The 23,129-nt window shown below is 37.6% G+C and overlaps 4 protein-coding genes across 6 annotated transcripts; 2 read left to right on the forward strand and 2 right to left on the reverse strand.

Annotated features, from left to right (window-relative positions):
* LOC107225901 lies at window positions 1-7,866 on the reverse strand. 3 transcript variants are annotated; one of them, XM_015666518.2, is made up of 7 exons: window positions 7,287-7,352; window positions 6,833-7,195; window positions 5,773-6,017; window positions 5,487-5,681; window positions 4,961-5,242; window positions 4,132-4,816; window positions 1-3,856 (listed from the first exon to the last, which is right to left on the reverse strand). In XM_015666518.2, exons 2-7 carry the CDS (start codon window positions 6,978-6,980, stop codon window positions 3,846-3,848), a joined length of 1,566 nt encoding a protein of 521 aa, XP_015522004.2. In that variant the 5' UTR covers window positions 6,981-7,195; window positions 7,287-7,352; the 3' UTR covers window positions 1-3,845. The 3 variants fall into 3 exon arrangements, with proteins under 3 accessions (XP_015522004.2, XP_046596221.1, XP_046596220.1); XM_046740265.1 differs by lacking the exon at window positions 7,287-7,352 and adding an exon at window positions 7,759-7,866 and having other exon boundaries at window positions 6-4,816; XM_046740264.1 differs by having other exon boundaries at window positions 6-4,816; window positions 7,287-7,351.
* Window positions 7,867-7,999: 133 nt separating this feature from the next.
* On the forward strand, window positions 8,000-10,991 carry LOC107225910 (protein VAC14 homolog). Its single transcript, XM_015666534.2, has 7 exons — window positions 8,000-8,210; window positions 8,314-8,695; window positions 8,761-9,334; window positions 9,412-9,968; window positions 10,079-10,197; window positions 10,314-10,393; window positions 10,491-10,991. Exons 1-7 carry the CDS (start codon window positions 8,107-8,109, stop codon window positions 10,796-10,798), a joined length of 2,124 nt encoding a protein of 707 aa, XP_015522020.1. The 5' UTR covers window positions 8,000-8,106; the 3' UTR covers window positions 10,799-10,991.
* Window positions 10,992-11,326: 335 nt separating this feature from the next.
* Window positions 11,327-14,299, reverse strand: LOC107225911 (inhibitor of nuclear factor kappa-B kinase subunit epsilon). The gene is made up of 3 exons (XM_015666536.2): window positions 12,408-14,299; window positions 11,979-12,180; window positions 11,327-11,883 (listed from the first exon to the last, which is right to left on the reverse strand). Exons 1-3 carry the CDS (start codon window positions 14,003-14,005, stop codon window positions 11,440-11,442), a joined length of 2,244 nt encoding a protein of 747 aa, XP_015522022.2. The 5' UTR covers window positions 14,006-14,299; the 3' UTR covers window positions 11,327-11,439.
* A 114-nt stretch (window positions 14,300-14,413) lies between these two features.
* On the forward strand, window positions 14,414-23,088 carry LOC107225909 (leucine-rich repeat serine/threonine-protein kinase 1). The gene has a single exon (XM_015666533.2). It carries the CDS (start codon window positions 15,123-15,125, stop codon window positions 22,494-22,496), a length of 7,374 nt encoding a protein of 2,457 aa, XP_015522019.2. The 5' UTR covers window positions 14,414-15,122; the 3' UTR covers window positions 22,497-23,088.
* Window positions 23,089-23,129: the final 41 nt, after the last annotated feature.

The following is a 23,129-nucleotide window of genomic DNA, read 5'->3' on the forward strand; positions in this document are numbered from 1 at the left end:
CAGGAAAATTACAGCAGTAATTATACTCAGATGATGAATAGTAGGTGACTCTGTATTTTTGCATAACCATTGTGACAATATTTTTCCGATCGTTTATACGAGAAGATTACAGTAGTCGTACTTATTCAGATTTAATGTGACCGCATTTAATCATCATAACTAACAATTATTAATGTACATAGTTTTGTTACATTACACGTGTTCTCTTGGTATAATAATACTAATACATTTCCTATTCATATAATAATATCCTTCGCACTCTTTAATAATAAACTTTCTATTTCATACATCAAATCTGTACAGTGACGATTGCATTGCTCTACATGTATATAAATTACTATCCCCCCTCCTCTTCTGTTTGTATTGTTATAAATGATACAATTCAAACGGCATATTATTGATAGCTAAAACGTATTGTACATAAGAAATTTCACGTCTGAGAAAATTTAAAAATATGTATCGTGTACGTATGTATAATAATCGACGGTAAAGATTCTTCTCATTCCACCAGGGAAATTACACACGACTAACAGATCTTTTCTTAAATGGGAAACAAGAAAATTATACACATTTTTTTATGACGAAAGTTTTTAAGCCACCTCGACCCAGCTGTATGCACCATGTTGATATTTATATTCCATTACTATAGTTTATATTGCAAATGAAGTATTGTAACAATCAATGTTTTTGACTCTATATGAAAGTATGTATTAAGTATATAAGAAATAAGTCAAACTAATAGTAACTTCGTTTTCAATTAATTTCGTCACCTTCGTTGTTGATAGGCCAATTAACATTTTTAAAATATCAGAAATCAGAACTTAATCACATTCTAAGTCACTTTGAAAATAACAGTTAGGACGATTTCATGATAGATATCTTTAGTGGTCGCAAACTAGCACGAGAAAAAATGTACTATACCATGAATGTGACAATGAATTTTGGGATGACGAATGTGTAAAAGCAATCGCGTGAATTGCAAAACGTTAAATGTGTGCGTTCATCTAAATTAGAAAAATAAAAATAAAAACTAGTTCGTAAATATAAATTATTGAGTACCACGATTGTAGGATTATGTAAAAAAGAACCAACGTCCGTGCCAGCGGATCATTCTGGTTAAATACGAAAAAGTTTGATAAGAAGATAAAAAAAAATGTAACTACCAATGTCAATTGTGCAAGAAAATAAAATGGCCTTTAATTTTTATTCGATAATAAAAATAATGAGAAATAAGGTAAGTTTTGCGTTTATACAATATAGACATAAGTAGTTTAGATTGTCATATTAGTGTCTTTACACCTTATTAGCAGACAAGATACCGGTATTTTAAATTTAATAACTTCAATTGAAAATTATTGCTAAAGTACTCGTCCATTAGCACGCTACGAGGACAAATAATTATTTTATTTACAATTAGTTTATTGTGCGTTGAAGTTGCGATTTATGACAAATACAATACTATAAGACTCGAGAGTAATAATTGGCAAACGCCACTCACTGATTTATAAGGAAAAAATTCTTTTCTCACTATTCAAAGTATTACGCAAATTACAGTGCAATCTTACAATTAAGATTGTAACGTAATATTTACTTTAGTACTATAGTAATATAATAAAATAGTTCAAACAACCTTGACTGTAGTGAGACGGCATTGCTATAGAATAATGAAATAATCTTCATATTGTGTAAAGAGGGCTTCGAAAACAGCCTTTAATAATTAGGTTTGGAATTGTGAAAACTTATAGAGAGAAATTTGATTAGACTTAGCAAATTTAACACTCCAAATAAGTGAAGTTGATCTCAATACTTTCAAGAAGTATCCTCCAACCGCTGAATATTTACTGAGAAACTAGGAAACCCTCACAAGTTGTTCCCAATTTTATGAAACTGAAATGTGTTTTAAATTGGCAGTGTTAGTGATCTCACGTTGCTTGTGTGCAATATACACGCTTTTTGTAAATTCGTGTATCGAATATCAACAGGTAATAAAGCTTTACTTAGCTTCTAGACTAGGTTTTGACTTGAGAACGGTTGCTGTGCTTCCACGAATTGCTACTCATGAATAATTAAAGTCACGCCGAATCACACCTCTGCCGTGCGAATTAATATTTAAATTACAGCAGCCAAATATATTTGTTTCTGCAAAACTAATTATAATTATTAAAGTTACAGTGTAATATCAAATTCGCACGTAATAGACGTAACATATTGAAATATATCAGCTTATTACCCATTATACCCCTAAATGAACACGCACGTTTCTTACCCTATTTAATTCAATGTCAAACTATGTTACCAAGATTAACAGTTGAAATAATGGTTTTATTCATATACCAAATGTGAATAGCTCACGAAATACACGAGAGAATAAGAAATGATTAATTGAATATGCATCAGGGTGTTTTATTCCTTTTTTCTTTTTAATCTAATGTTTAAAGTACCCTGTCACCCAAGAATGGCAGAAAGGTTTCAAACTTTTTAATGCGATCGATTCAGTTGAAAAGTCAAAGAAATAATACTCCGACAGCTATATGCAGATTGTACTTCTAATACGATATGTATGTACTAAAAAAATAGTTTACTTTTCTAATCTGATGCCGTAAGCAAAAATCTTTGAGTTATCAAAGATGTACGACAACAGCTTTTCCACGTATCAAATAGAATTTGTGAAAATTTTTTACGTTAATGACGTATGTTTGAAATCTTACTAATTATTCAATAAGGAATGCATTGTTTTATACAGAAAATACCTCAAAAAAATTATTTGCACGCTACAAAGTGCTTATAAGTAAATCTCGACTATACTGTTGTGCACTAAAATGAATGGAGTTTTACATAGTAACTTGAACAAACTAATGACTAGAAGTTATGACATGAGCTTAAAAACGTTAAGTAAATGGACTAGAGTAATTGACAAAGTCAATAATTAATTCAGAAAATACCTCAAACATATTATTTGCACGCTACAAAGTGCTTATAAGTAAATCTCGAGTATACTGTTGTGCACTAAAATTAATGGAGTTTTATGTAATAACTTTAAAAAACTAGTGACTGGAAAATATGACATGAGCATAAAAACGTTAAGTAAACGGACTAGAATAATTGTCAAAGTCAATAATTAATGCTTTCATAATTGCAAATGAAATTACCACTTCTAATTCAATATTTCTTACACAGCTTTGAACTAAATCACCTAATATGACCTTGTGATAATTATCCGAACTCGTACACGAGACTGCTACAAATGTATTACATAATATGATCATATAGTCTCAATTTTAAATCTCATTTCAACTTGTTGAGTACGATCTGAACAAAGGGGATGAATCTTCTTGGTAGCAAAATGTACAAGGCATGGCAGCTTTATACAAAAAATCCAAATCGCTTGGACATGACCATTTCAATATTCGTTACTAACAATCAAAATGGAAAGACCAAAATCGATCAACTGTTCCCCTAATCCTTCGACTCTTTACTTTTATTTCATTATCTTCATCGCTTATATCTAATGTAATAAATAATTTTTCAATCAATTGCTACATTTGAGGAAACCTAATTTCTAATGAGAAAAATTTGCTTATTATCACTCTTTCGAGATAAGATGTATTTGGATACATATAAAATGGTCATAACAGTCGGCAATAGTAATACTACAGTTTGTAATTCATGATGTGGGAACGAGTATTGGATCTAATAAAACTAATTTCAAAAAAAACCATCTTGATCGGGCACATAATTGCAAGTCATTGGTTGTAATTTTCACCTCGATTAGTAAATAAGGTTGTAATACACAAACGGCTGTACTATTGAAGCTTATAAGCCCAAGTGGCTTTTTCTCATTGTTTTTAGTTCACATCTGCAAAAAAAAAAATTCATTTTATTAATGAATGATACCAGATTATGTAAAACAGAGCAATACCGCTAATTTTAAATTCAAATCCAACACTTTTCCCAAGATTTATGAACTTGAGCTTTGGCGATACATATGTCACAGCGTGACAAGCCAGCCATGTCTGCAAATGGCTCTCTTCAAAGTCTGAATCATCACCATGGAACACGAATTCACAATTTTAGCGATCCAGTTATATCCTGAATAAAATCAAGGGAATGGATACGGATCAAGAGCCTTACTGGAACAAGGTTGGACATCGTCTACGGCCGTTTGCCACTGATTCGCCCACCCAGTTGGTAGTACAATTTTACCATCAGTTTGAATAATTTCACCCGGAGATACACCTTGGTTAATTCGGCGAGAGCTATTGTTCGTTAACTCTGTGCGGGGGTTACCCAATTCCCAATAATTTTTTAAGTCACTGTTCACAAGTGTTTTAACACCCATCTGTTTGGATCTAGCTGCTTCACCCATTCCTGACGAAGATTGTTTCTGTTGACTTCCGTTATTCAAAGATTTAAGCGGCAGCTTGCGGGGAACGCATCGAGTATTCGTCGGCGGTATTCCGAGTCCTGCCGAACCAGCTTCACCTCCACTAACACCATATTCATTATTATCAGAGCTTCCGCCACCCACCCCAACTCCAGCGGAGGAACTACCCCCATTTTTTCTTCTTTTTCTTCTCTTATCTCTTTCCTTTGCTTCTTTACTCACGCGATTTTCTTCCTCCTCTTCGTCGTCCTGGGAGTGAAGAAAGTGCTGCTTTGCCGATGCCCAGTGATCTTTCTTATTATTACGACCTTTGAACTTATTATTACCATTTTCGCTCCTACTGTCACTATTTGCATTAACTTTGTCCGATCGTTGTTGGTTCCTCACTACCCATGGCGGTGGTCTTTTCGGACTTCGTTCTTTCAGCGTTACCTGCACACAGTTAATCTATTAGGCGAAATGACATATCTGCTTAGCAAAGCTTTCGATATTTATGCATTTGATTTTCGGCAATAACACTAGAAAAAACTGTCTAGTTAGAAGATACATCTGAGGATCGTAAATGCTAATACCGACCCCTGAAGACGAAGAGTTATCGACAGGCCTGTAAAGCTGCGTCGGTGTGTGACTGCGACTACCGTGGCCTTTACGATTAGAACTACTTCGAAGATGAAGCCAGGAAAGCAGAAGCGCTAGCAAGGCACATGCCAGTCCAAGCCCAGCAGCTGCCGCCAGTTGAGAACGTGTACGACGTGGTACCCAACCGCTGGCACCTCCACTGTATTCCCATACGGAACAGACTAGCAACGCACTAGCTGTTACGTAGGACAAGCCCATGCCAGCAAACATCCATGCGTTCTGCAATGCAGAAATGCCGTCAGATTTCCCTTGAAAATTTTCAGGTAGTTCCCATATTTGTAGCTTTGTTCGATAAAATTTTCAGCAGTAGATTAGAATAAATTCTGGACTATGATGGAAATATTCCCAGAAAATGAAACATATAAAAACAGGATTTTGTATGTTTTAGGCATTTTAGTAGCGTATCATTAATGAACAATCTAAGCCACGAATAACAAAAAAAATTCGTGAAACGATAACTTACCAGTTTGGCCCAATTGAAGGGAAAAACATAAATAACATGTGAAATATCGAGGAAGAGAAGTAGCGATGTAACCAATAGACAAAACACAGCTACAAAAATCATAAGTCGGAGTCTACCAACCAATGGTAGCATAAAAAGACTAACTTTCGCAGTCCCAGAACTGCAGAGTGTAACCAGGCATGCTGCTGAGGATATCTGTAAAAGAAAATGCGTTCATACAGGTTGATTTATCCCTTTTGCAGATAGGTAAGTGCTAAACGAAGCACAAATCAGTCATGAAACTCACAAGCAGCATGAGCCTGATAACCCCAGTGGCGGTCCGAAGGTGGCCTTGCAGATCACAGTACAAAACCAAATGACTGGAATGTGCCCAAGGAGCTGGATTTGAAGCGGAACCATGTCTATTGTGGTCACCATCATAGTGCCCGTGGTAATTGGCATGAGAGTCCCATGAGTGGACTGTGGAGTGGACTCCCGGCGACTCCAGCTCCGATGACTGGGAGCTGGTGCGCCCCCCTGTCCTACTGCCCGCTGGCAATTTTTAAATCAAATTACCGTTATCATTCATCTCGTGACAATCAATACAGGCCTTCCACTCATTCTTAATATAGACAAAAGTGCTCGTGTTACCTTATTGCAAATGAAGTAAATAAATTACTGGTTAGATTGACCGCAAAAACTACCATAAGATCGGCATAACTGTGCTAAAAGTTTAACATACACAGATTTCATAGATGACTTTAACAAATTAACCCTCAAATCCTCAATTATCCAAATCACAATTTCATTTGTCCAAAGTTTGGCCTTAAAAAATACATCGTTGACGTGAAATATATATTGTTGCTAGCTACAGTTTTGCTAAAACCATGCATTTCTGAGCATGCTCAAGCATATTTTTCCATTTTCCAGCATTAGTCCACTTGTAACATTGCTTCTACCACTAAATTAAATGTTCGTCGTTCAAAAGAGATTTAATATATATTTTTATCTTTACTATAGACTGTTTGTTGATTCAAATTTGTTGTACATGCGATCTTCCCCTACAAAAAAAATTGCCTGTAGGTTATCCACTTTTGATTATCCGAACCAAGCTGGGTCCCAATTAATTAGGATAATCGAGGTTCTACTGGACTATCACTTCTACTCACAAGTGTTTATAGCGAATAATTCTAGTAAAATATATTCTGATGTGAGATGAACTGAAGAAACAATGATGAATAATATTTATTTACAAAGTTTGATTTAATGGAAGACCTGTTAATGTATCTATGTGTTTATTATCCGAAAATGTTCGCTTACGCGAAAGAAGAAGGAAAGATAAATAATGTGACAATTTAAAGCTGTACCAATCTCAAAATCCTGTATATCCTCGGGTCTAGAGTATGCGGAAGGTGGTGGTTCTAAGTCACGAATTTCCTCGAGTAGCAGGACTTCTATCTCGTCAGCTGCATACAAATCCGATACCGAGTGAAGCTGATGCCGAGTGTCACTCATCACTCACTCATTCCTTTCTCCTTCACCACCGCTGCCTTCCACCGTCGGTTTTTCTTTCGTGCCTCCTTCGGCTTCCCTGGTCTACCATTCGTAGCTTCTTCATTCAATTGATCATCCATTCGTTTTCATTTCTGTCCCACCATGTGCATCCATCCTCAGGTAAATTCATTTCACATCAGCTCACCTTTCCTTGCACTACCTTTCTGATCTTGGCACTAGAAAGAAAATATAAATCGTGCAATTTATGTGGAAAATAGTTTTCTTTTTATTCGTAGTTCATTTTTAATAAAAAAAAAAAAAACTAACAGAACCATGTTTGTCGATAAAATGTTTCAGCATTGGAAACAAAATGTTATACTGCGCAGCAGATAAGATTTTACATTTCTGCTGTACAATTGTGTTACAATGATTAAATTCTGATGTAAAATCTGATTCCCTTGAGATTTTTCAAAAACACGAATTTGGTCGGATTTCAACAGAATTGAACGTGTAAGTAACGAATTTAATAATCGCGATTTCTACACTGAACAGGTATATAATCAGAGAGCGTAAATGTCGAGTACGTAAAGGTTGTCGTGACATACGTTTGAAAAATGTTTGCCATCACGAAACCATAATAAGAAATTGAAAACAACGATAGCACTGACGAGTTTAAGGTAACGGGCGGTGAGTGAAACAGAAAGCCCATGCGATATTTTGACGTGATGAAAATTGTTCGAATGATAACATTACAGTTTCATATTATCAAGTATAATTGCCATTATGATTTCAAATTTACCTTGATTCGTTTTTACCTCTCAGCCACTCACAGATCACATTTTTTGGTCAATTTTCTCTGTAAACTTATAAGAGAACTGTCGAACGGCCGCCATTGCGTTTCCTCTTATACCACAAACTACACATTTCAATTGACCCCAAAGCGACCTTACATTTGAACGCAAGGTGGCTAACTGTATACTTAGACGATAATCAATATATAGAGTTTACATCTCGTTGTTTCTTCGCCGATGCCAGTGATGCTGAAGTTTAATCTGTCAAGTCTCAAGTGTCAAACCGTCAACAATTTGGTCAACACCCCCTAAAAGCAGTTTCTTCATAACAATCCGCTCACTATTTTTTTACCAGAATGATATCAGAGAGAGATTACGCGCCGCTGAGCGCAGCGTGCATCAGATCTTTGAACGACAAGCTTTACGAAAAACGAAAAGCAGCTGCAGTCGAGATAGAGAAGTAAGGTTATTCACCAAACTCTTGTTAACCATATCGTGTTGTTCGACGCGACGCGATTTAAATCGAATACTCATGTGTATTCCCATTGTTAAATAAATTTCAGAATGGTCAAGGAGTTTGCAGCAAATAACAACACCGTCTTGATTAAGCGGCTCCTGAAAGTGTTGGGCCAAGATTTTGCCACCTCGCAAAATCCGCACACCAGGAAAGGTGGACTGATAGGTTTAGCTGCGATAGCCGTCGGATTAGGAAAAGACACTGGTCAGTATACTGAAGAACTAATTCACCCAATTTTGGCCTGCTTCTGCGACCCTGACCTCAGAGTCAGATATTACGCTTGCGAGAGCTTATACAACGTCGTCAAAGTAGCAAGAGCCTCAGTCCTCCCCCAGTTCACAGACATATTTAGTGCACTCAGTAAACTGGCCTGTGATTCTGAACAGAGTGTCAAAAACGCTACGGAACTTCTTGACAAATTAATGAAGGTAAACGACATCAGGAGAAATTTAATGCAATCTTCAGTTTGACAACATTTTCAATTTTATTTCAGGATATCGTCACAGAAAGTGGGATGTTTGATTTGGTCGGCTTCATGCCACTGCTCAGAGAGCGTATTTACACTAAGAATCCATTTGGCAAACAATTTGTTATTGCTTGGGTATCTGTTTTGGACGCAGTCCCAGATATAGACTTCATCATTTTTCTTCCTGAGATATTGGATGGCTTATTTAGGATATTAGAGGATCCGACGCTCGAGATAAAAAAGATAACAGATACTGTTCTTGGGGAGTTTCTCAGAAGTATCAAATCAAACCCTGACAGAGTTGACTTTTCCTCTATGATTAACATCCTTATCACTCATGCCCAGAGCAGCGACGAGCTGCTACAGCTAACTGCTATCACATGGATAAAAGAGTTCGTACAATTATCTGGGCCTGCTATGCTGCCCTACATGTCCGGTATATTTACTGCAGTTTTACCTTGTCTTGCCTATGACGGGGATAATCGTAAGAATATAAAGGAGACAGCTGTTAAAGTAAATAACAGCTTGATGAAACTTATAACAATGGAAAACACAGAGGCAGTTAATGAGACTTTGAGTCCTGGAGAGGATTCTACTGGCGGTAATGAAAACACTCGCACCCTTTGGAAATATCGGATAAAAGTGATTGATCATTGGTATGAAATTTTCGTGTTTTAGACTCAGGAAAACTTAGTCATCCATTGGCAGAGACGCTGGACCTATCTAGTGTCGTCGAGGTTCTGATCAAGCACTTGATGCACACATCTGTGCAGACAAAAGTAGCAGTTTTAAAATGGATTCATCATTTATTCACAAATATTCCTCATAGAATGTTTAATCATATCGACGAATTTTTCCCAGTATTAATGAGAAATTTAAGTGACAGCTCTGACGATGTTGTTCAGCAGGACTTAATCGTCTTAGCAGAGATTATAAGTTCCAAGTCTATCGATGATTCAATAAGTCGTAATAAATATTATAAAAAATTTATAGTTAATCTACTCAGACTATTTTCAACTGACAGACACTTGCTTGAGGAACGAGGTAATTTCATCATCAGAGAATTATGCGTACTACTAAGCGCAGAGGATATTTACAAAACACTAGCTATCATTTTATCTGAGGAACAAAATCTGAGATTTGCCAGTATAATGGTGCAAACTCTGAACGTGATCTTACTAACCAGTTCGGAACTGTTTGATCTACGAAATAAATTAAAAGACTTGGAAACCCGGGTTAGTTCTGTTAAAAACTATTTTATTCTTATATGTAGCAGTCTACTTTATGCTCAATTTGGTTTGAGCAACCAGAAAAATAATGCTCTTAACAAATAACGATTGTCCAGGAAAGCTGCGACCTTTTCGTATGTCTATACGAATCTTGGAGTCATAATCCAGTCGCTACTGTTGCTCTGTGTTTTTTGACGCAAAATTATGGACACGTTTGCGACCTCATAAGGTCGTTGTATCCTTTGCTTCATATGTAACAATTAACATACGTTTATGTGATGTTCTAAGGTACTTTCCAAACAAATCTTTGAAGACATGATTTCTGTATTACCCTTAATCTAAATGTACTAGTGGAAATATCGAAGTAACTGTGGAATTTTTAACAGAAATTGACAAATTAGTACAGCTTATCGAATCTCCAATATTTACTTGTAAGGATTTACAAAATGACGCATTTTTTTTTAGTGTGATTCAAGACTGGCAAATATTGCAACATTATGCTTATAATCCCATTGTAAATTATTTCAGATCTGAGGCTCGAGTTATTAGAAGTGGGAAAAAGCGAAGCACTAATACGTGCTCTGTATGGCCTTCTCATGATTTTACCGCAAAGTGAAGCATTTATGACGCTGCATCGCCGACTGGCAGCCATTCCGCCAAGGGAGCCACTGCATGAGCACCCTAGAACAAATGCGCTCTCAGGGCCGGCCGAGAGAATAGATTTTCAAAAACTTTTGAAACACTTTGTTTCAGTTCAGGAAAAGCACAAAGATCAGAAGCTCAAACAGAGGCAAACTGCACTTATCGAAAGAGACGTTAGTCACTTGGACATTTGACCATTCAATTTTTGATGCAATAGTGTCGGGATCACAGAAACTGTATAGCTAAATACATTCATACTATGCAATAATTGAAGTTACACAAATACACATGTACGATAACCTTTCAGCCATCTAGTCGCCTATGTACATTTGAAAGCCAACACCAAGTAACGATAATTTTCCTAAATACAGAGAATATACATTGTTATTATCACACTTTTATTTATGTAAAAATAAAACCTAATATATTAAACAATGTATATAGGTATATGTGTATGTATATATATATATATGAATTACACTTCGTACCGCAATGATTCATTTATGTCGTGGTTCAATTGAAAAGAAATTATAACAAATATTGGATCATGTTCCAACATGTTCATTCAACATTTATATTTCATTACCGTTAATTCTATTTCAATATATGTACAACAGATACGTACATAGGTATTGGAGGTGGTTCAGTTTAGAGATACTTTATTTTCTTGCTGTGTAAAAGTTGATGACTTTATTTGTTCTGTCGAGCCTAGGTATGTGCTGTTATATTTTTATCTTGGTCTATTCAGTCTAGTACATACCTACTTTTTTTTTTTACATCATATGTAGGACATGGTTAATTTTTTCGTACCTAGAGAATTAAAAGCTGTTCACGATCAAACATGTTCTGAGTTTTCTTCATCTTCCTCGCCGGAACTTGCGTTAGGAAAACATGTTTCATTGAGAAGTTGGTCGATTAAAACGCAATTTTCGTAGACTGTATGAGCGATTTCTTCCTGCTCTTTGCAGATGTTTTTCCATACTTTGGCATTTTCTTCACTTGGTGCACTAGACTTCTCTAACGTCGTTAATTGGCCAGGTAGTCTCTCCAACGAACGAGTCAAATTTTCGTGCGCTACCCTGCTCTCCATAGACAGACGATCAGAAAACAATTCTAATGTACGTTCGTAGTTCTCTACATCTTTGTTCAAAATACGAGTTTGCAAGAAAACAGTCTGTGCCATTTTGTACCAATCTGCAAAACATTCAGCTCTCTGAGTCATGGAAGGAACACACTCAGTTTCCAATAAAGCTTTCAATCTGCGTCCAGTTTCTGTTACCTAAAAGTACAAACACCAATAGTATAAAATTTACAGCGAGCATAAGGGTAACAAGATAATCATATTTTTCAAGTAAATTAGTTTTTTTTATATACTTTTATCCGCTCCAAAACGTGAAATTGCTCGTCATTATACGTTAAACTGCGAGTTGCTCTGTCACGTAACAAATGCTGCCAGCCATCTCGTAATCGATCCACTAATGTTGCTGCCCTAAAACTCGCTTTGCTGAGCCAAGGACACCAAAATCCACGAGTGCTGTTTTCCCATTCTGCCCGCAGATTACCTTCTTTGACGTACCTGTAATGAGGTAATCACTTTTATATGGTATACACAATGTAAAGTGTTTCTTCCAACTTGATCCCCTGTCAATAGTGCCTAAAGTTCAATTTCCAGTAGTATTAATTTTTTAAAGAATAGTGATTTAAAAGAAATCAATTAGTTAATCCATTCATAAATCCTTTCAATTTTTCAGTTGAGTTTGGCTGGAAAATTCTTATGAAAAAATAATTCAAGCAGATACCCACCTATAATGTAGCTGGGAAATTGCAGGCCCAAGACTGCTTAAAAGTTCATTGCTTTTCGAGCTGAGATCGTTAGACCAATTTTTTACTTCGCTTGACGAAGGACTGCCAAATTTCTTTAGTATTTGTTGCCCTAGTGCTTCTCCTCTTTGGACCGCAGTTACGGTATCTTCAACAGCTTTAGTTATCTCCTTTGATCGTTGAGATTTTTCCAAAAGTTTTGTTAATTCTGATGCAACGAGTCCGATGAAAGCTTCTACTGCATCACGAAACAATCTGCTACAATGAGATAATCTGTCTATTCTCCTTTTACAAACGTGGCCAACAGAGCAAGCGACCTTAGCTTGGCTGGCGTCGTTCTCAACAGAAACCAAGTTAGCAAATACAGGGAATTTCAGAAGCTCCAAATCGATCGGTAGGGCGACGTTATTGTTTTCTTTAGCAAACAACATTAATGGTTTTTCTTCTGTAGTCATTGGATATCCTTTCCCAGGTGTGGATTCCTTTATCAAGTTCAAAAGCAGGATCTCACCTAGTAGTAGTATCTGGGAAAATGGTGCCACTTCAGTCTGTTCCTGAATATGAGTTTGCAGGGCAATAAGCTTCTCCTCAGGATGAAGGAACACTTTTATCAAGCTCGCTTTATGGACGTTAAATATATGCACAGGTTTTCTACAAAGCGTATTTGTGACTTCCATAAAAAATCTATCAAAATTCCATATCCTTTGTGGATCGACTTCCAAGAGGCCGGCAAGCAGAGGTGTCACAATTTTCTTAAGACCAGTACTCAACTGGCAATTCTGAGGCAGTTCCCTGCTCCATTCAATCGGTCCATTCTCTGAAGTTTGAGTGCCAGCTATTACTCCTGAAGCTTTTTTAGTAGTTATGTAAAACATAGTTTCCTTATTTCTTCTGCCTCCAAAAGGACGGAAGGGTAGATTGCCGGTGGCGACATGATACAGAGTTACTCCAATCGACCAAAGATCCACCGTTGCTCCAAACATCTTTCCCACAGGTTTTCTAAGAACCGCTCGTTCATACATATCTGGGTGTAAATATTCCTCTGTACCGTAAAGGGATACGAACTGCTGGTCTTCCTGTAACTCTCTAGCAGCACCAAAGTCTGTTAACTTATAAATGGTACTCCCGTCATCCGATATGAATTTCATTATATTCCCTGGCTTTAAATCACGGTGTACCAAATTGTTATCTCTGAGGTGCTTCATGCCTGCTGACAAGTGTTCCAACACCAGCAGAAACTCGCTCTCTGCCAATCCATAGGTGTTTTCTGGATCATCCAATATGTTGAATAAACTACCACCTGTACAAAGTTCCATTACTATGACTTTACCTCTGCCGTCTTGCTCCTCCTCGATCGCTAGGAGCTTCACAATGTTCTCGTGCTTGACTTTCTTAAGTACTTCAAACTCTCGCATCTGAACATCATGGGGCCGCATGTGACTTAGTTGATTGAACGTCTTCACTGCTACAGGTTCACCATTATTCTTATTAACACCTTGAAATACTGCTCCAGTAGCCCCCTTGCCAAGAACGCTTGTTGTACACCAAACATAGTTAAGTGATCCTCGTAGAAATGACATTTCGATATATAGTGTGGTTAAAAATCGTGTATTACTGCGGGTATTCAGTGCTAACCGTAGTTTTGAACAATTATTGATTATCAACACTGGAATGTATTGTAGGTCACAGGCGACTAATGTGACTCAATCTTACCGGAATTCATTGTCGCCAGAGTAATCAGAATCAGCTGTATTTTGACAGAGTAAATAGGAAACTAATAAACACAAGTAACATTTTTGACATCTATGAGCACTGATATATAGTAGTATATACGTCAGTGTTGTGAGGTTAGAACACGTTTGTCATCATATGCACGCGTAGTCAGCAGGTAAATCACTGATCTGTTAGAGATCAGTGGTAGCGATCATTGTTTGCTGACCGTGCTGACCTCTGCCAACGCGTTATTCAATCAATTTCCTGCGACCCGCAACTCCGAAAATATGGCGTCAACGGAGTGAGTGGTGTATACTTGTGCGTGTTTGACAGTTCCGCATGTCGGGACTACATTGTTCAATTAAAAAATACACGAGTAACACAAAATAGAGCGGTAGTTGAGGAATGGATAACATTGATAACCCAAGAAGACAGTGTAAAGTCGATACAACGTTTCATGGTACTTCAACGAACAGAGAAAAATCATTAGTTGAAGTCGCTATTGACATTTTCGGTTCACTGCTCACTGTTCGCTCCTAACGTTGAATGTCGATTGTTTCATCCTGTTTACTTTTGCGAACGACGAATTATAGTGTAAATAATAAAGAATCGTTTACCACAAGTGCTTTCACTATAGTCGAACGCAACGTCAACACATCGGCATCGGACGCTCACACCAAACACAACAAAGTAATTGCATAATAGTAAGATTGTCTAACACGTTGACAAGCTCCGATTATCAAATCAGCTATGACACTGGGTGAACATAATAAATGCCTGATAATCATTAAACCTGTGATTGATTCAATTTGAAATCAAAGTAGGTAGATGAAATGTTCATTCGAAATGCAATAAATTAGCCGGTTGAAAATTTGTAAACAATAACAAGTCACTAGTGACAATTTACCAAATTGTGAAAAGAAGAGTTCTTAGTAATTGAATAATCAATAAATGAACGAAAAATTTAACAAATAAAAATCTGCGATGGAAGACTATACACCAGTTGACGAGGATTTTCCAGGACGTCTTCTCCATCAAGCTGCGTTGTGGGACAATGCTGAACTTCTAGAAGATCTGCTTCGCGGAGAGCACGCGCAATACATAAACAGCCAGGACTCCTGGGGACGTACGCCCCTACACGCAGCTGCAATAACGGAGAATTCACGCTGCCTAGTTTCTCTTTTATCGGCGGGAGCCAATGCAAATATTCCATGCGGGCCTCGCGGCCATTATCGTACTCCGTTGCACACTTGTGCCGAGCATGGGCATATGACTAATATTGAAAAGCTGTTAGAGTATAATGCAGATTTGATTATAAAGGATAGTAATGGTTTGATACCATTGGACATAGCCGAGAAGAGCGAGCATGCAACGTGCATCAGCTTACTCAAATTGTCAGCTGAAAAACGCGAGCTCGAGATTTTAGCCACTCATGCGTCTCTTAGGGCAGCTTGTTTGCAAGGGGATACGATATCAGCTAGGAGTATTATTCAAAGTTTGTCAAACGACGTTGAATCTGTTGTGAACATGGCTCCGAACGGGGCGAATACTCTGTTATTTATTTCATGTGAAATGGGGCACAAAGATATAGCAAGGCTGCTTTTGGATCATGGTGCCGATTGCAGAATCCATCCAGTGACCAAGTATTGTCCTTTGTACATAGCCTGTTACAAAGGGAAATTAGAAATAGTTGAACTGTTGTTGAAGCACTTTCCCAAACAAATACAATCTTTGACTGTTGAGAAGTGGTTGCCTATTCACGCCGCAGCTATCAACGGGCATTTCCCTGTAATTGAATTGTTATTAAAGTTTGATTATCCCCAGCATTTATATCAAAGGTATAGAGATCAGAGTGGAGAATTTGAGTATGAAATGGTATTTGATATAAATACGAGGGACGTCACAGGGCAGAGTGTTTTGTACATTTCTAGCACTTTGGGAAATGCTAAAATCATAGATTTACTCTTAAGTTATAAAGTCAAGGCGAAAAAAGTTAGAGAAGATGATGCAAGCGATGTTCAACCACTCCCTACTTCTAAACGTAGAATTTCAAGTGGTATTCAAAGGCTAATGTCCAGCTTAAACTTTAGGAGTAAATCACTAGAGAAAAAAGATGACAATACCCTATCTCCGTTAAATCTAGATTTATATTGTTATAATGATACTGAAACTGCTCTGCATGCCGCTGTTAAAGCTGGGCATGCAGATATTGTCGCAGCTTTGTTATTGTCAGGAGCTGATCCTAACTTGCCAGTAAAACTTCCATACGATCAAAGTGATACTGAATTCAATTACTCCACCATGCTATCGATAGCTTGCTTGAATCATGATATTAAAATTGCAGATCTATTGTTGAAACATGGTGCTGTAGATAACGAATGCAAAGCATTGAAGATAGCTGCACAGAATCGAGACGAAGCATTGACAGCCAAGTTGTTATCTATAAAAGCTCATCCCGATTCTGAATATAAGATCAACAAAAAAGCTATGACAGACAACACGCAGTCATCACATTTTTCAGCTCTCTCTAATTTTGGAAACGTCACATACTCTGCACTGTTCCCAAATGTTCCAACTATGATAAACTGGCATAACCAACAATGCAGACTCTCTCAAATCAGGTCGCAGTGGTTAAACGATGCTGTTTTGCATGTCAATAAGAAATTAAATGCCAAAAATAACGATTTAGTATTATATGCAATTACAAGGATAGATATTTCCCATAATTCAATAACTTCCCTACCCTCTACCATATTCTATCTTCAAAGCCTGAGGTACCTAAACCTGGCACAAAACAAGATAGATACCCTCACAATTGAACCAAAAACATCCAAGGACAAGCTTTGCCCGGTCTTGGAAGAAATGTATTTGCAAGATAATCGCTTAGAACAGTTGCCAGAGTTTATATTCGATTTGCAAGCCTTAGAAATTATGGACGTTTCAAACAATAAACTCCAATGTTTACCCAATAATTTGTGGAAAGCACCAAGATTAAAAGAACTAAATGCTTCATTCAATTTACTAAGGGATTTGCCCAGTCAGATTTCACAGAATATTGTCAGAAAGCCACAAAGAGAAGATACCCTCACTAGCAGTCCTAGTTGTAGGAGTCTAACTGGACAAATCAGCATGCCCAGAGATGATTCCGTCGAGTTTGAGTCGTTTACTAAAATTGCCAATGCGCAAATCATTGAAATGAATTGCCCCCATGTTTGGACCGAATCTGTACAAGTCTCTGAAAAACTTTCAGATAGTTCCGAACCTGGAACTAGATCCGTCCTTGCTTCGCTCAATTTAGCGCATAATTTATTTAATAGCATCCCGGTGGCGTTACCTTGCTTAGCTGTTGGCTTGGTCAGATTAAATATGGCTTACAACTCATTGAGATCAATGAGTCACATTACGTCATACCCAGCAACTTTGAAGCAGCTCGATCTTTCCAACAACCAAATTTCTTGCTGGCCCAGCTTACCTCAAGTCGATGGTGCCGATACTATGGAACAAGCTGCGACAGCTTGCTATTGTCCAACAACTAACATTCAAACATCGACAGGTCCTGGAAACAGACAGACAGCCACATCGTTGCGCGACGTTGTCTTGATGTCCGTCTGCACTCATAGAAGACACTTGCGACTCGAAAACTTGAGAACTCTGGTCCTTGCGAATAATTTGTTGACCAGAATTCAGCTGACTTCAGTAGATGATGGAGAAACTCCAAATATTGAGGAAGAAAATATTGATAGAGATACGAAAATTTCCTACTCTGGTTCAAAGTTGTACTTATTGTTTCCAAACGTGAGCATGTTGGATGTCAGCAATAATCAGCTGAAAGAAATACCTCATAACATTCATGAGCTGAGCAATCTGTCTGTATTGAATATTAATGGCAACAGCGAGATTACAGAGTTGCCTCCGCAAATGGGGCTGCTTTCTAGACTCTGGAACCTTAATACACAGGGCTGCAAGTTACAAGAGCCTCTGAAGTCAATGATAGAATCAAAAAAGTACAAAACCATGGATGTTATTGGATACTTGAAGTCGGTTTTGGAAGACGCTAAACCTTATGCAAGAATGAAACTTATGATTGTTGGCATACAAGGAATCGGCAAAACCAGTCTCTTAGAACAGTTACGTCAAGAAGGTGAGGTTCCAAATAAGAAGAAGGCTTCTGAGCATTGGGCTAAGAGAATGGGGAACAAAAATATTAATGCAAAAACGGCTCGAGGTACAACCATATCCACAGTAGGTGTAGACATTGGCGATTGGTTGTACGAAAAGAAAGTCAGAGGTCAATCTTCTCATGGACCAGTTTATTTTAGAACCTGGGACTTTGGTGGTCAAAAGGAATATTACGCTACTCATCAGTACTTTTTATCCAAGCGAAGTTTGTACTTAGTAGTGTGGCGCATTACCGACGGTTTCAAAGGTGTGTCCGAGATATTTCAATGGTTGGTTAACATACAAAGTCGAGCCCCTAATTCTCCAGTCATTATTATAGGAACTCATTACGATATATCCTACGATCAGAGCGAAGCTCTGCAGCAATACATACGCGATAAATTTATAAACGTTGTTGATGCGGAAAAATGCGGCTTGCCGAAAGTGATGGAAACTATAGAAATTAGCTGTAAAACGAGGCATAATATTAAAATGCTATGTAACTTAATCTATGACATTGTATTCAGTCTGAGATCACCAGGGAGTAAAGAATTGCTGCTAGAGCAAAGAGTTCCAGCCAGTTATCTTGCTTTGGAAGATGTTGTTGTACAGCTTGCACACGATAGAAAATTGTCCGGAGCAGATCCAGTGTTAAAAGCTGATCAGTACTACGCGGCAGTAACTAACGAACTGCAAAAACTCCACAGATCATTTCGAGATCCTGCCGAGTTGCACCAGGCGACATTATTCTTGCACGACAATGGAATTATTTTACACTACGACGACGCCACTTTGAAAGATTTATATTTTTTGGATCCGCAATGGCTTTGCGATATGCTGGCTCATGTTGTAACAATCAGGGAAATTAATCCTTTTGCTCGTTCCGGTATCATGAAGCTAGACGATATACAACACGTTTTCAAATCATCCACCATCTCGACCTTGGATACTCAAGGTTACATCGTCAGTTTGTTGAATAAGTTTGAGGTTGCGTTAACATGGGACTATCGAACCTTATTAATACCCTCTTTGCTGCCGACAGAAGAAGATATATTGCGAAATAGTCAAATACTGAAAATCCCAGTCAAGACACGTGGCTGGCATGTAAGGTCTAAGAAAATAACATCCCCAATGTTTTCATTTCCGAGTGCATCTGGTGAGAAAATGAACACGGAATGTGTTTTAACTTCTCGGTCGCAACCGGACTGTGCAGTGATTAGGTTATTGCTAATGTCATATTTTCCCAGTGGTTTCTGGTCAAGATTAATCACAAGAATTCTCGCTGACGATACCATTGTCGAAATAGTTATGTCCTTTTTGGCGCCATTTAAAGACTTCGTTGATGAGAGAATTTTTGCAAGCTTGCTGGAAACACAAGCGGAATGGGTTTTGTGGCAGACGGGCTTAGAGCTCAGATATGCCGGTATAACATTATTGCGTTTGAAAGAAGTAAATTACGGCATTAAAAATTCCCCACATGACTACAGGCAATACAAATTCAAACTTAAGCAAGATGGAATTTGGTGTACAGTGGATTTGAAGAATTCAGCTATTCTAGAAATCTGGTTTCCTGTAGATACCCTAGTAGTAAAACAGCCAATAATGTCCGATTCAATGGAGGAAGAACCTATGGGTTACCAGGCAATAGTAGTTGAGCCAAGACCTGAAAGCATGCCGCAGTTATTGGCATTAATCGTTGACCACATCGATATTCTTCTGGAGGATTGGTACCCGACATTAGGGACTAGGTTTGTCCACACATCGGAAGGAAAATTATTAGTCACAAGACTTATACCATGTCCAAGGTGCTTAATCAACAACAGCGATAACGACGTAGAATCTAGTAGCACAGAACATTTTCCCGAAGATATCCAGCGATATTACATGAACCGAGAAAGACAGAGTCAAGACAGTTATAAATCAGATGGCGACAGTGGCGTTGGATATGATAGTTCAGCTTCAAGTCGAATCCCGTCGTTAGAAGGGCATCCGGATATTTCTAAACAAAATTCAAACTGGGAAGGTACTTTGGCATATTCTTGGATGGTTGAAGAGTGCATTTTATCAGCTTACAGTAACAAATCGATCAATTGTCCCAAGCATTGCGAGATTCCATTGTCACACATAGCACCGGACATAATATTCATGGATCTGGGGTCAAAGCATCTGATAAAATCAGACGAAATAAAGAGAGGCAAAATGTTGGGGAGGGGTGCATTTGGCTTTGTATTTAAAGGAAATTGTAGATTGCCAGGTACAAACGTAAAGACTGATGTAGCTATGAAAATGCTTCAGCCTGTTCCACCTGGACCTAATTCAAAACAATCTGCTATTTTGGCATACAAAGCTGCCCAGAGTAAATGGGACAGAGATCCTTTACAATACGCTTGTAAAGCATACTGCACAGCGAGGCAAGAGTTGAACATTCTTCTGACTTTGAAACACGCTAATATTGTACCTCTGGTTGGAATTGTTATCAGTCCGTTGGCTCTGGTACTAGACTTAGCGCCCGAAGGAGCCTTGGACAATGCACTTAAGAATTACAGACGATCCGGAGCAAAGCTAGATCCTTATACTTTGCAGTCCATTATTCTTCAGGTAGCCAAAGCAGTTGAGTATCTGCATCAGCAGCACGTTATTTACAGGGATTTGAAATCAGAAAATGTCTTAGTCTGGCAATTACCATTGCCTTTCCAAGGCTATCTTGACCACCCTGTACATGTGAAAGTTGCCGACTATGGAATTTCCAGATTGACGTTACCTTCAGGGGCTAAAGGCTTTGGTGGAACGGAAGGCTTCATGGCCCCAGAGATAATAAAATATAACGGCGAGGAAGAGTATACAGAAAAAGTTGATTCATTTTCTTTCGGCATGTTTATTTACGAACTTGTGACCCTTAGGCAACCATTTGAAGGACACGAGTCAGTTAAAGAATGTATTTTGGAAGGTGGCCGGCCACCATTAACTTACAGAGAAACTCTTCATCCGTGCTACGCCTTAGATTTAATGGTAATTTGTTGGGCTCAAAATCCTAAGGATCGACCGACCGCTAGTCAGATTGTGTCTATTGCGTCGGCACCAGAATTTACTCACTTAATTGACGTGACTTTGCTAACAGAAAGAACACAGGTAACAGCTATAACAACGACAAAAAAGTCGTTGGAAGATAATGTCGTAGGGGATGAAATCTGGCTTGGGCATAACAATGGGGAGGTTGATATGCTGTTGGGTACTGAGAAGGGCTGGCTGCAGCATGTGCGAATTGAAACTCCTGTTATACCATATGCCATGTGCGGAGTGGATGGTTATATATGGATTGGAGATAACGTAGGTCAAATTCACGTATATTTGGGAAATAATTTCGGTTGTGTAGCTAGTTACAACATGGAACCTGACCATAACAAAGAATCAAACGTCGTCGGTTTAATTCACTTGGAACAAATCAAACAGTTCGCAGTTGCGCTACACAGTGGAAAGCTATTTTTACTATCAAACTCATTTACGCAAATGAAAAAAACCGAAATAACTACAGAAATTAAGGAGAACCTTTACTCCTTAGCCGCTGTATATAAGAAGCGTCGTATCATAGAGCTGTGGACAGGTGAAAGCTTTGGGTTTATATCGATTTATGTCTTAAAAGATGGTAACTTAGTCGACACAGTTAGTTTGACACACTTCTCAAGCGAAGCGACGTCTAAAACTATTTTTGCTACCTACTTATTAAGTAGCGAAAATTCTATTTTATCATACACGTATCCGGGATGTATTGTTTATCAATGGGACGTTGACTCCCGTCAGATAATTAACAAATTGGATATGTCAAAACTAGTACCATGTTCAGAAAGTCTCAAGTCTATTTCTATAGAGGAAAACCTGACAACAGAAAAGTGCCAAGTAACTGCTATCGAAACTTTTATGAATCAACTCTACATCGGTACAACCTGGGGCTGCATTGTTGTTGCGGAATGCAATTCTTTGAGACCTATAACAGTATTCCGACCTTTTGAGGGCAAAGTATGTCAAATTGTTTCATTTAAATCAATCGACAAAAAGAGAGTAGTATTAGCGACTGTCGGGCAAGGATATCGGAGTTTAATTTCACGATACACAGATTATCCCGTCCATAGCACAGAGGATGAAGATTTGAGGCATAATATGTACACGCTTTTGTGGCGAGCTGAACACTGGTCAGCTGCATGAATTTAATTAAAAATATTATTCGGAGTTGTGACTAGTTAGTAGTAAATCACGGCTAATATCTTGTCCATTTTATTTATTTATTTATTTATTTTTTCCGATGGTCATATCTGGTCATGTAGTTGTAAACCATTGATACTAGTTAAAATTTTTACAATGAATAACATTAAGCAATTATTACTTGGATTTTCTGCACTCAATTGTAGATATAGGAATATTATATATAGGTAAAACAGTGAGCAAACGAGGATTAGCTTTGAATTATTATGTAAAAGAAGAAATTTTTTATTGATCTTTCCAAATATGACAATTTTGAAACTGAAATTTTAGTTTCATGTAGAAACTAGTTCAGTCAGGTGCTTTTTGGTATGATCTTATATTTAAAATATTGACGAATCATAATTCGAATCAATTTTTATTTATTCAGAAACGAAAAAAGATATACAGATGTGTTCAAGTTGTATCGATATGATTTAATAATATTTTACTGACAAACAAAAGTAATTAATTAAATTTAGAGTGAGGTAGCTCCAATAGTTGATTTATATAACTATACTTTTAATATTATATTTATTATTAGTCACTGATCTCTTACCTAGTTTCGAATATTTATGATAAGTGAATGCGACAGCTAAC

Source organism: Neodiprion lecontei, chromosome 5, assembly GCF_021901455.1.
Source record: "Neodiprion lecontei isolate iyNeoLeco1 chromosome 5, iyNeoLeco1.1, whole genome shotgun sequence".
In the NCBI taxonomy this organism is placed as follows: domain Eukaryota; kingdom Metazoa; phylum Arthropoda; class Insecta; order Hymenoptera; family Diprionidae; genus Neodiprion; species Neodiprion lecontei.

Coding starts and splice junctions, on each gene's coding strand:
- LOC107225901 (XM_046740265.1), bottom strand. CDS start 6,980: ATGAGTGACACTCGGCATCAGCTTCACTCGGTATCGGATTTGTATGCA. Junction 6,018..6,832: donor TATACAGGATTTTGAGATTG/GTACAGCTTTAA, acceptor AAAAATTGCCAG/CGGGCAGTAGGACAGGGGGG. Junction 4,817..4,960: donor ATAACTCTTCGTCTTCAGGG/GTCGGTATTAGC, acceptor AACTGTGTGCAG/GTAACGCTGAAAGAACGAAG.
- LOC107225910 (XM_015666534.2), top strand. CDS start 8,107: ATGATATCAGAGAGAGATTACGCGCCGCTGAGCGCAGCGTGCATCAGA. Junction 9,335..9,411: donor TGGAGAGGATTCTACTGGCG/GTAATGAAAACA, acceptor TTCGTGTTTTAG/ACTCAGGAAAACTTAGTCAT. Junction 10,198..10,313: donor TGCGACCTCATAAGGTCGTT/GTATCCTTTGCT, acceptor TAAATGTACTAG/TGGAAATATCGAAGTAACTG.
- LOC107225911 (XM_015666536.2), bottom strand. CDS start 14,005: ATGTCATTTCTACGAGGATCACTTAACTATGTTTGGTGTACAACAAGC. Junction 12,181..12,407: donor ATTTCCCAGCTACATTATAG/GTGGGTATCTGC, acceptor ACCTCATTACAG/GTACGTCAAAGAAGGTAATC. Junction 11,884..11,978: donor ACGTTTTGGAGCGGATAAAA/GTATATAAAAAA, acceptor TTGTACTTTTAG/GTAACAGAAACTGGACGCAG.
- LOC107225909 (XM_015666533.2), top strand. CDS start 15,123: ATGGAAGACTATACACCAGTTGACGAGGATTTTCCAGGACGTCTTCTC.